Raw genomic sequence first — 12,018 nt, 5'->3', positions numbered from 1 at the left:
GAAAACGCTGAGGCAGACCACCAGCAGACACAACCACTAGAACCACCATTGTTGCCGCAGCAACCATCCAAAACATCCATCCTCCACTTCGCTGTCACCTCTGGTGATGCAGCAGCTGACACCAGGTCCCTGTGCTCACCCCTCCACCAGCCACCACTTTACTGCTGTTCCCCAGGGTCCTACTTCAGGCTCACTAGCTGCTGCCACACTCCAGGCCCCAATGTAGCTGCCTTCCCACTACCTTTCACCAAAAAGGGAGGGGAGAAAAAGGAAAAGTGGGCAGAGTGGGTGAGCCCAGGGCACAGGAGCCCAGATGCAGCCTACTTTGTCACTGCCATGTTGAAGGATACTGGACATTATAAACTGTGGATAGTTGCACACTGAATGTGCATGGGATGTGACTATTGGTGGTCAGACAGATGGATGAGAAATTGACAGTAACTGGAGATTCCAGTGACTCCCTGAGAACTAAGTGAAAGGGAGAGACAATCCCCCCCCCCCCCCTTGTCCAGCTGGACACATGGCACATGGCCCCTGTTAGGTGTACACCAGCCTGCAGACTGCAATCATTGAAATGCAGAGGCAGCATGATGTTGGCAGGTACCCTGCTTTCATTAGAATAGGAGCAGGCAGATTGGTTATCCTGCTCACACCTCCTTACCAACCCCCCCACGCCCTCCCCCACCTCCCATTACCTGAAATTGGTTATGTACAGATAGTTACATATATATAAAATATATAATTGTACTATTGGCATCTATGATGTATTAACCCATTTTAAATGTGGAATGTCATTATACAGACTGTAAACAGAACCTACGAGCAACCAAGGAATAAATATGCTCTCCTCTGTCATGAGGTAGAAAAACAAGATGTTTTGACATCAAGTTGTTATCTATTAACTTGTTTCAGAGATTATCTTTATGGTCTGTATTTACCTTCCATAGTTTTTAACAGTTGTAATTTTTTATGATCTTTTCTTTCTCTTCTGTTTTTTTTAAAATCTTGAATAAATTTAGTCTTCGTATTTCATTCCTACTTGCATGCAAATATATTTTCAGTCTACAACAGTCTCTTCTTCCCTAATGGGAGAAATGTTAATTAAGATATAAAACCTGAGCTCCTCAGAATCCAGTTTATGCCTGAGTGGGATTTGCTTAGTCATTCTGCATCCTACATATAAACTAAGCTAAAGTTAATAAAGGTCCAGTGTTTTTTTTCTGATTAGTAAGGAGTTTAAATTGCAGGAGTTTAACATTTCAATTGGTGGCTTAATTTACTGCTGGAAAAAAATGAAGATGTTGTTTTATTTGAGATACTGTCTGATGGAAAAGTGAAATTTCTAAGGTGGTGGGTGGAGTCCTGATCAAATGGTGTTTTGTTCTGAATCATGCCAAGTTTCCTAAGGGTCATTGCAACTGAATTCCAGGAGATAAGTGGAGAGAATTTCTTCAGACTCTGACTTGTTTCTTGTAGAAGGTAGACAGGATTTGGGCAGTCGGGAGGTGAGTCACTTACCACAGAATTCCCAGCCTCTGACCTGCTCTTGTAGCCACAGTATTTATGTGACTGGTCCACTTACCATTCCCGTAAATGATGTTGGCAGTGAGGATTAATTTACATTTATAACTCACAGGGAGATGGATGGATTTTCTCTTGTTGGCCATGATCACTGCGTGGCAATGGTGTGCAATGAACATTACCAGACCAGCCTTAACTTTTCTCCATCTTTTGCTGTATGTAGGCACAGGCTGTTTCAATATCTGAAGAGTTGCAAATAAAACTGAAAACTTGCAAGTAGTGAACAGTTGTACTTCAGACTTTATGGTGAAGGGAGGTTATTGATAATGCAGCTGAAGGTGGTAGGGCCCTGGACAATACCCTGAGAAATTCCTGCAGTCTTGTTTTGGAGCTGAGATTTCTTGGGTTAGAGGTGATTAGTCTCCAACAACTATAGCCATCATTCTTTGGGTTAGGTATGACTCCAGTCAGTGGAGTTCTCCCTGATTCCCATTTATTTCAAGTTTATTAGGATTCCTGATGCCACATTCAGTGAAATGCAAGTGGAGTGACTCACACTTCACCTCTAGAGTTCAGCTCTTTAGTTTGTATTTGCACCAAAGAGTTCAGCAGTTCAGTAGAACTGACAGAACCCAAACTGAGTGGCGATTCCTTTGCAATTGCTGTTCAGTTGAGGACCCCTTCCATCACTTTGCAATTGGTCAGGTTGGATTCATCATGCTTTTTGTAAATAGGACTTACCTGGGAAATTACTCATATTGGGAAAAAGTGAGGACTGCAAATGCTGGAGATCAGAGTCGGAGAGTGTGGTGCTGGAAAAGTATTCAAGCATAAGCTCTTAATCAGGAATGGGAGGGTTTGAAGGAGATGTTGAAATGTTGACTGTCCTACTCCTTGGATGCTGCCTGACTGGCTATGCTTTTCCAGCACCACACTCTTCGAAAGGATTCATATTGTTGGGTAGATGCCAGTGTTGTAGCTGAGCTGGAACATGCTCTGAAGTACATGACTTCAGCACCACAGCTGGGATGTTATCAGTGCCCATTGTTTTTGCTGTATCCAGTGTGCGCAGCTGTATTCTTAATACCATACAGAGTATATTGAATTGGCTGGCGAGTGGCCTTTATGATGCAGGAGTTTCAATGGATGTCTTAATTTGCCACGGGAGAAGGATGAGGGATGGAATGTCTTGTTCCAGAGAGAGTGCAGCAAAGGTTTAACAAATTGATTCTTGGGATGGTGGGACTGACGTATGAGGAGAGGTTGAGTCAATTAGGATTATATTCACTGCTGTTTGGAAGAATGGGGTGAGATCGCACAGAAACCTACAAAATTCTAACAGGACTAGACAGGGGAAATACAGGAAGGTGGGGGAGTCCAGAACCAGGGGTCATTGTTTAAGTGTAAAGGGTAAATATTTAAGGTCAGAGATGAGGAGAAAATTTTTCTCCCACAGTGGTAAGCCTCTGCAATTCACCACCACTTGATTGATTTATTGATTTATTGTTGCTACATGTAATAAGATACAGTCAAAGTGTTGTTTTGCATGCTATACAGGCAGATTATACTATACAATGTGCATCAGAGTAGCAGAACAGAGTGCAGAATACAATATTACAGCCACAGAGAAGATGCAGAGAGATCAGAATTAACATTTGAGGGATTTGTTCAAAAATCTGGTAACTGCTGGGAGGAAGCTGTTTTTGAATCTATTTGTACATTTTATATCTTCTGCCTGAACAAAGAGAGTGGAAGAGAGTATAACTGAGGTGGGAGCGGTCTGTGATGATGTTGGTTGCTTTCCTGAGGCAGCAGGAAGTATAGATGGAGTGAGTGGATGGACTGGGCTGGTTTACGTGATGGACTGGAATGTGTTCACGACTGTAGTTTCTTGCAGTCTTGGGAAGAGCAGTTACTGCACCACACTGTGATGCACCAGGTAGCATGCTTTCTATGGTACATCTATAAAAATTGAGAAGAGTTCCTGTGGACATGCCAAATTTCCTTAGTCTCCTGAAGAAATAGAGACAATGCTGTGCTTTCTTGACCGTTGTTTCAAAATGTGGGACCAAGACAGATTGTTGGTGATCATCAATCCCAGGAACTTGAAGCTCTTGACCATTTCCACCTCAGCACCATTGATGCAGACAGGGGTGTGTCTTCCACTCCATTTCTTGAAGTCAATGACCAGCTCCTTCATTTTGCTGGTGTTGGTGGAGAGATTATTGATTTTACACCATGCCGCTAAGCACTCAATCTCTTTCCCATTCTGTCTCATTGTTGTTTGAGATCTGGCATACGATGGTGGTGTCATCAGCGAACTTGTAAATGGAGTTAGGATGGAGTTTGGCCACAGTGAGTGTGTAAGGAGTATAGTAGGGGGCTGAGTACACAGCCTAGCAGGGCACCAGTGTTGAGGATTATGGTAGAGGAGGTGTTGCTGCTGGTTCCGATGATTGTGGTCTATGGGTCAGGAAGTTGAGGATCCAGTTACAGAGCGGGGAGCTGAGACTAAGGTTTAGGAGTTTGGAGATGAGTTTCTTTGGAATTATGGTGTTGAAGGTGGAGCTGTTGTCAAAAGGTAGGGACCTGACATAGATATCCTTGTTATCCAGATATTCCAGGGGTGAGCGTAGGGCCAGGGAGATGCTGTCTGCCAAGGACCTGTTGTGCCAGTGGGCAAACTGCAAAGGATCAAGTCAATTTGGTCGGCTGGAGTTGATGTGACCCATGACTAACCTCTCAAAGCACTTTATAATTATGGAGGCCAGAGCCACTGTGCGGTAATTGTTGAGGTATCCGACATGATTTTCCTTTGGCACCTGTCTTTTTGAAGCAGGTGGGGAGTTCAGATTGTAGTGAGGAGGTGAAAGACCTCAGCAAATACTCCCACCAGCTTCATACAGGATTTGAGTGCACGGTTGGGGACTCCATCTTGGTCAGTCACTTTCTGTGAGTTCACTCTCAATAAGGCTGATCTCACGCCTGTGGCGGTGACTGAGGATACAGGTGAATCCGAGGCTGTTGGGATAGGTGCCATTGTTTCGCTGACCTTCTGTTTGAAGGGAGCATAGAATGCATTGAGCTCATTTTTTAGGGATGTGCTGTTACCCATGACTCTGGCTGACTTCGCTTTGTAACTGTTATATTGTGTAAGCCTTGCCATAAATAACAGGTGTCTGTGGTGTTGGTTTTGGTGTCAAGCTTAGTTTGGTACTGTCTTATGGTGTCTGATGGCCTCTCGAATTTCCTGGATTTCCTGAATAGGTCAGCGTTGTCCGATTTGACCACCTCAGATCTGGACTTCAGTAGGGAGTGGATCTTCTGGTTCATTCATGGTTCCTGGTTGGGGAAACTTGGACTAATGTTTTGGCATACTGTCTTCTACACATTATTGCTGAAGTCTGTAACATTACTTGTTTAAATTGGCTACTGAGTTCTTGAATATGGAGCTGTCCCATAGAAACCCTTCCATTTCCTCACACCATCACTGCACTACTTTCTGCACTGGGTCCTCATGCTTCAGTTTCTGCTTATCAGCCAGGAAGAGGTGCACAGCATTGTGATCTGATTTTCCAAAATGCAGACGGGTGATGGAGCACCCGGTGATGATTAGATTAGATTCCTTATAGTATGGAAACAGGCCCTTCGGCCCAACAAGTCCACACCGACCCTCTGAAGAATAATTCACCCAGAACCGTTCCCTGACCTGACATTTACCCATGACTAATGCACCCTTTGGGCAATTTAGCATGGCCAACTCACCTAACCTGCACATCTTTAGACTGTGGGAGGAAACCGGAGCACCTGGAGGAAACCCACGCAGACACAGGGAGAATGTGCAAACTCCACACAGACAGCCGTCCGAAGCCAGAATCAAACCCAGATCCCTAGTGTTGTGAGGCAGCAGTGCTAACCACTGAGCCACCATGCCACCCATGGTTGTATGGCAATAGTCTAGGCTGTTTGGACCATTGGTGGGACAGGAGACGTATTGATGGTAGTTTGGTAGCACGTCCTTCAGGTTGGCCTGGTTGATGTCACCGGCTACGATGAACAAGGCCTCAGGGTATCCGTCTCAAAACAGTTTATAGTGTGGTATACTTCATCAAGGGCACCTTTCACTTCCACATAGGGTGGGACATAAATCACTGTCAGGATAGTGGAGGAAGGCTCGCGCAGACAGTGTTAGGGGCAGCACTTTGCTGTTAGATATTCTAGAGTCAGGGAGCGGTAACTCACCAGGGTCACCATGTCTGAGCCCCAGGAGGTGTCGATTAGGAGGCAGACCCCACTGCCCTCTGCCTTGCCCAAGGATGCCAAGCAGTCCATTCAGTGAGTTGAGAAAACCTCAGGTTGTAAGACACAGTCCGGTGTAGGAGGAGTGAGCCATGTCTCTGTAAGGCACAGCACACAGCACTCTCTCAATTCCCTTTGGAAGGTGACACTAGCTTTGAGGTCACCCATCTTGTTTCCAATGGCTCGGACATTTGTGCTGGGGAGGGAGGACTTGAAACCCCCAAGTTTGAGCTAAAATGAAGCCCTGTGTGTCTGTCCTGCTACATGGTCAGAACATAGCCTCAAAAAATTAACACTGGGGTAAGTGGGCTGGGTTTATAGAGTCATAGAGTCATACAGTACAGAAACTGACTATTCGGTCCTGCCAGTCCATGCTGAACGTAATCCCAAACTCGACTTGTCCCGCCTGCCTTATCCTGGCCCTTATCCCTCCAAACCTTTCCTATTCATGATCATATCCAAATGTCTTTTAAACATTATAATTGTGCCCACATCAACCACTTCCTCAGGAAGTTCATTCCACACGTGAACCACCCCCTGTGTAAAAATTTTGCCCCCCTGTCTTTTTTAAATCTCTCACCTCTCAACTTAAATATGTGTCCCCCCCCCCCCCCCATCTTGAAAGTGTGTTTGGTAATTTTACACTGTGCATTGTGGAGGCATTTGGCATTAATGCTAAACCTTCCAATCAGCGGTACAACCACATAAAGTGTCCAGTGGTTAGCAGAGCTCATGTCATGGTTTGGACTGAGAGGGCTATGAGGATGTTGATGAGAGAGAGGCCCAGCTCACCTCACCCCTTGTCCCCCACCCTTGAATTTGGCGCTGCTTCCTTCGATTTTCAGAAGCGGCAAAGTCAACATTGAAAAGAAGTGGATGTCCTTTTCAGTTCTACACTGAAAAGGTGTAATCCAATGGGAGGAAATTATTCTGATTTTAGGCTGTTGCTTTCGATGGGTGTTCCCTAATTGATCTTAAGCCTAATGGCAGAGAAATACTAAGTTCGAAACTTAGTCACTGAAACTCTCTATTGAATTATGCACATCGCCTGGTATCATATTGAAGCAGGGTTTAATGAGTTGTATTCCTCGACGCTGCAGTTCCCCTCGGCCACCAATAGTTGGCAGAATCGCTCTCTAAATAAACAGCACTCTCCTGTGGAGAAGGACATGGTTTATTATCTGTCAGCCCAGTAAGTCTTGCCCGTGGTTATCATTCATACTTGGGTGCCAAATCCCACAGACACGCGTTATGGTGGAAACCGACAGAGTTACTTCCTGAATGCCCCTCTGGTATCAGGCTCGGCTCTACCAGGGAGAAGCTGCTCCTCATTGATCGCCTGGACTTTGACAATTCACACAGTGGGCGAAGAAATTCCGGTATTTCCCATAGAACTGAGTGCTCACTGCCAACCCACCTCTCCGCTGCAATTCAGAATGAACACAGTCAAGTGGAGCTCTCTCAGTCACCTGATGTAACACCGCCGCGGAAATTACAGGAAAGTTTTCGTTGTTTTGGGGGGGAGGGGGGGTGCTCTGGTGATCTGAAATGGCAAAAAACACATCACTGTATTTTCGTATCATCGAGGGAAGAAATTTACCAGCAAAGGACGTGTAAGTTTCCCGTTTAATCTACCTGCACTGGCGAGGGAGGGTCCCTGGACCCGAAATGTTAACTCTCCACAGATGCTGCCAGATCCAACAATGTTTGTCTGTCTGTTTGTTTGTTTGTTATCAGTCGTTTTGCTGCCGGGCTAAATGCATTTATGATGTGGGTAATGTGCACTCCTCTGCTGTTTGTTACAGCTCCGGTACCAGTGACCCTTACTGTATCGTCAAAGTGGACAATGAGGTCGTGGCCAGGTGAGAGAGCGAGTGTGTCTTTGTGATCATTCAGTGCAAGTGTCTAATCTGATTTCCCTGAGAATATTTGCATGTGAGCACTTTCCAATCCGCTGCAATATGGATATATATCACTTATAACGTGTGTCTCCCAAAGTGCACGCTTCATGTTTTCAAAGCAGCTTGGCTCCTGAACCTGTTGCTTTCAGATGAAGGCGGGAAATGCAGCCTACCAGCTTCTTACCGCATCTCGTGAGAAATGCAATCCACATTATCTTTGCAGCGATCTGTTCTGTTTTACTGAGTTCTCCTTCTAGGTGTGAGTTGCAGTACAATGTACAGGTGCGGTTCACACTTCCTCAGTGAACGCAGCCACACTGTCATTGAACCTCCACCCTCCCATCACACACAGCCACAGGCAACATGCACTCCAGAAATACTGCTCTAAACCTGGCATTAGCTACATGGTTTGGTTTCCACCCTGAATGTCCGTTCTGTGCCAAACTACATAAACAGTTGGAACACAAACTGTCCAACAAACCTGATCCACCCCCACCCCGATGCTGGACATTTCTCTGGTATGAGCCAATACCATCATTTGCTTCCAATAATGATCATTGCATAGCGATGAGGATGATCCCAGGGATACTACATAGAGAAAATCAAACTGTACCCATCCTCTCATCAACCCATCTCCATGTTGGATACCACTGTTGTGTGAATGGGAACAGCCCATTGTTGGTTATGGAACGAATACAAGTGGATAACCAATGAATCACCAAAACCACAGGCAGACTAACACTTTCATTGAGGGTTGTGGAAAGGAATTTTTTTTTGGTTAAAAGTATTTGTGCACAATTCGAATAAAAATCCTGTACACTTCCTGGGAACTGTTCTAATGCCATTAAATTTGGGGAGAACTGAATGGCCAGCAATGAGTCTTGAAGAGTTGGTTGTTCCCTTGAATATTTTGGTGATATTTTGGGTAAATTTAAGGGAGAAGGTCCTGTCAGTGGAAGATCAGCACCATTAAAAGGAAAGGAATGGATGGAATCAAATGTACCTCCAAATTAAGGGTTGAATATACTCAAAAGAAAGGTGACAGTGGGCAGACAGTGGTACAAGTTAGCATCAATCTCAGCATGATAGTGAGAGCTTGTGGTGTTTACAACTAACTGCTTTTGATGACTGATATTAATGTGCATTCATGAGCAAATCTATTCCTATATACTTTATCCTGAATAAAAAAATGTACACAGGTTGTATTTGAAATTTCACTGTAGAATACAGCTTAGCCTTAATTTGTTTTGAATGTTTTGGCACACTTCCATGGGAAGTTGCTTATTCTAATCACAAATTTTAATGTAAACACCATTTCATGGTCCAATTCTTGAAACTATCAAAGTGGAGCTGAAATGTTCTCATTCAGTTGCCTCAGATTCCGAAGTCTGCAACGTTCTGCTTTGTTCAACAATGGGAAAAACAACAGCAACTTATTTATGTGGCACCTTGTATGTCATGTAATATCCCAAGGCACTTCACAGAAGCATTATGAAACAAAATGTGATTAATCAAAACAAAAACAGAAATTGCTGGCAAAACTCAGCGGGTCTGGCAGCATTTGTGGAAAGAACGCAGTTAATGTTCCTAGCCCGGTGACTTTATCAGAAAGTTAACTCTGATTTGTCTTCATAAATACTACCAGATCCACTGAGTTTTGGCAGCAATTTCTGTTTTTTTGTTTCCGATCCTCAGCATCCGCATCCTCTCCCTCACTCGTTCTTCCTGAAACCCATCAAAATGTGCCTGCCAGAGCACTTCACACCTTTAAAAGAAGTGGGTGTAAGAACCCTACTAACAAAAAGGTCCATGTCTTTAGTATGTTTGAGTGCTAAACCTGTGTTAGCATTGAGTCTTACAGCACGGAGACAGGCCCTTTGGCCCAAACTGGTCCATGCAGACCAAAATGTCCATCCACGCTAACCCCATTTCCCTGCACTTGGCCATATCCTTCTAAACATTCCCTGTCCATGTATTTGTCCAAATGCCTTTTAAATGTTGTTAATGTACCCACCTCAGCCACTTTCACTGGCAGTTCATTCCACATGCGTACACTCTCTAGGTAAAAAGGTTGCCCCTCAGGTTCACTTTCAGTCTTTCTTTACTCTAACTTTAAACTGATGCCCTCTAGTCCTTGATTCCCCAACCTTAGGAACAAGGCTGAGTGCATTCATCCTATCCATGCCTTGCATGATCTTATACACCTCCATAAGGACCCCCTTCAGTCTCCTACGCTCTAAAATAAAATGTCCTAGCTTGTCCAATCTCTCCCGATAACTCAGACCATTAATTCCAGGCAACATTATTGTAAATTTCTTCTGCGCTCTTTCCAATTTAATAACATCCTTCCTATAATAAGGTGGCCAAAACAGAGCACAATATTCCAAGTGCGGCCTCACCAACGTCCTGTACAACTGCAATATAACTTCCCAACTTCTATACTCAATGCCCTGACTAATGAAGGCATCTCTAGGCATGTTCAAGTTATGGTTATCAGCAATGAGGACCAAAATTTTATATTAAATCTGGGCTTTTAAGCATCACTGTATTTTACTATTTTGGTTAACCCTGCCCCCATTTATTACACTTTGGCCAAAATAACTCCCAGTCTCAAACCCAAAGTGTTTCAGGTGGAAATGGTCAATGAGGATTTGAAGTTACGATTAGATCAGCTGTGGTCTCGTAGAGGAGACCTGAGGGGCTGAATGGCCTACACCTGATTCGTGTGGTTGTAAAAATCCAATAGGCATAAACACTGCTGCATTTACGGCAGGAGAGAAAGAGTATCCAGATCAAAACCAGCCTCTGAGCAGTGCATATCTTTTAATGCTACCCCACCTCTTTCCCCACCTCAACACCAAATTTCACTACCACTAACTCTGTCTGTTTCATATATCCAGCACTACATATGCCGCAGTACAACCCGGTAATGGCATTGTGACTTTGATCAATTGCAATAAGGTTTATAACCCTAAATATCATTGATGTGTTAAACTAATCCCGTACCAGCTCTCAGAGATAGGTAGTCCTTGGACTCAGACCTGAGGCTATAAAGCAATGGAGGAATTTTCTTAATTACTTTGTCACAAAGTCATCTGGGTGAATTATTAATTTTTTTAATGTTTGCCACACAAAATATTTTCTAGCAGTTGGAAATCTCTCTCAGCAAGGCTTGGGGGCTAGTTTGTTGATTATTCAGGGCTGAGTTTGACAGAATTTTGATTAACAAGAAGGCCATGATTTTGGGGGACATGCATGACATGAGCAGATCTGCCATGATCTTATTGAATGGTACAGCATGCCTGAGAGATTGAATGGCCTATTCCTGCTCTTATTTCTGAAATATGCTGAGTTTAATTTGTGATTGCAATTCAGTTAATCCAGTGTCATAAACGTGTGCAAAAGCTGCACTTATAACATTTGCCAAACTTCAGATAATCAGCAGTTCAGATGTTCACAAGCAACTTCAAAGCCAGCACCTTTGCACCACACAAATTGGGAACCATTTCTCACAACTGGTTAACTGCTTGAGCACATTTGGAACAATATCTCCTTCCAAGCTTTGTTCCATCTCACTGGCTTGGGAGGTTTTGATCTTTTATTTCAAAAAATTGCTCATTGTTTAATTTTAAATGCCTTCTCTCGCTTCACCATCTTTGGATTTATAGTCAAACATTAGGAATACTAAGTGATTTTTGTGTCTATTCATATTCAGTGAACTACTGAAAAATAAGATCTTCATTCTTTCAGAAGGTTGTTGAACAGTTACTTCACCTTAACCTCTGGGCACTGCTGCCAGTGAGGCACTGAGTTTGTCCTAATCCCAGTCTCAATCTCCACTGTCTTCGTCTAGAAAGAGTGGCATTTTTCATTTCCAGTGCAGACATCAAAGCTATTAAAAAAACTGAGAAGGAAAGTGGGAGAGCAGAAGCCCTGCACCATCAGAACGACACATCAGCCAAGGAATTGTATTTCTAGAAAGAATAGACTTCTTTCTTCATGAACGAGAAGCGATCAAACAAAACAAAACTGCAGAAACCATTGGAAAGATTGCAGTTATAGTAAAACGTTTCAAATTAGTAATCCATCCTGGACTGTCAGAAGATGTGACTGTAAATGATTTGGTACCTGAAGGACAGCAAGAAGCTGCAAAACAAAGCTGGGTCTTTGGCTTTTGCTTTTGTGTCATTTCCTGGATGTGATTATAAGTGTATGAAGAACTATCTTCCACACCCCCCCCCCCTCATTATTTTTTTTAGCTCTGAAGGTGGGTGCATATCTAATGGAGGTTCTGTGT

The 12,018-nt window shown here is 43.7% G+C and overlaps 1 protein-coding gene across 2 annotated transcripts in view; it reads left to right on the top strand.

The window, feature by feature from the left end:
- The first annotated feature begins 7,354 nt into the window (after positions 1-7,354).
- The window catches only part of LOC132827109 (rasGAP-activating-like protein 1), a 267,843-nt gene continuing 263,179 nt past the window's right edge, over positions 7,355-12,018 (top strand). For both annotated transcript variants that reach the window (XM_060843598.1, XM_060843597.1), the window contains exons 1-2: positions 7,355-7,433; positions 7,626-7,682. In XM_060843598.1, the coding sequence (XP_060699581.1) occupies positions 7,369-7,433; positions 7,626-7,682 (122 nt within the window). In that variant the 5' untranslated portion in view covers positions 7,355-7,368. The remainder of the gene's footprint in view (positions 7,434-7,625; positions 7,683-12,018) is intronic.

This window comes from Hemiscyllium ocellatum, chromosome 24, assembly GCF_020745735.1.
Source record: "Hemiscyllium ocellatum isolate sHemOce1 chromosome 24, sHemOce1.pat.X.cur, whole genome shotgun sequence".
NCBI classification, from domain to species: domain Eukaryota; kingdom Metazoa; phylum Chordata; class Chondrichthyes; order Orectolobiformes; family Hemiscylliidae; genus Hemiscyllium; species Hemiscyllium ocellatum.
Note: the sequence above shows the minus strand (reverse complement) of the source record. Positions and strands in the feature narration are given on the sequence as shown.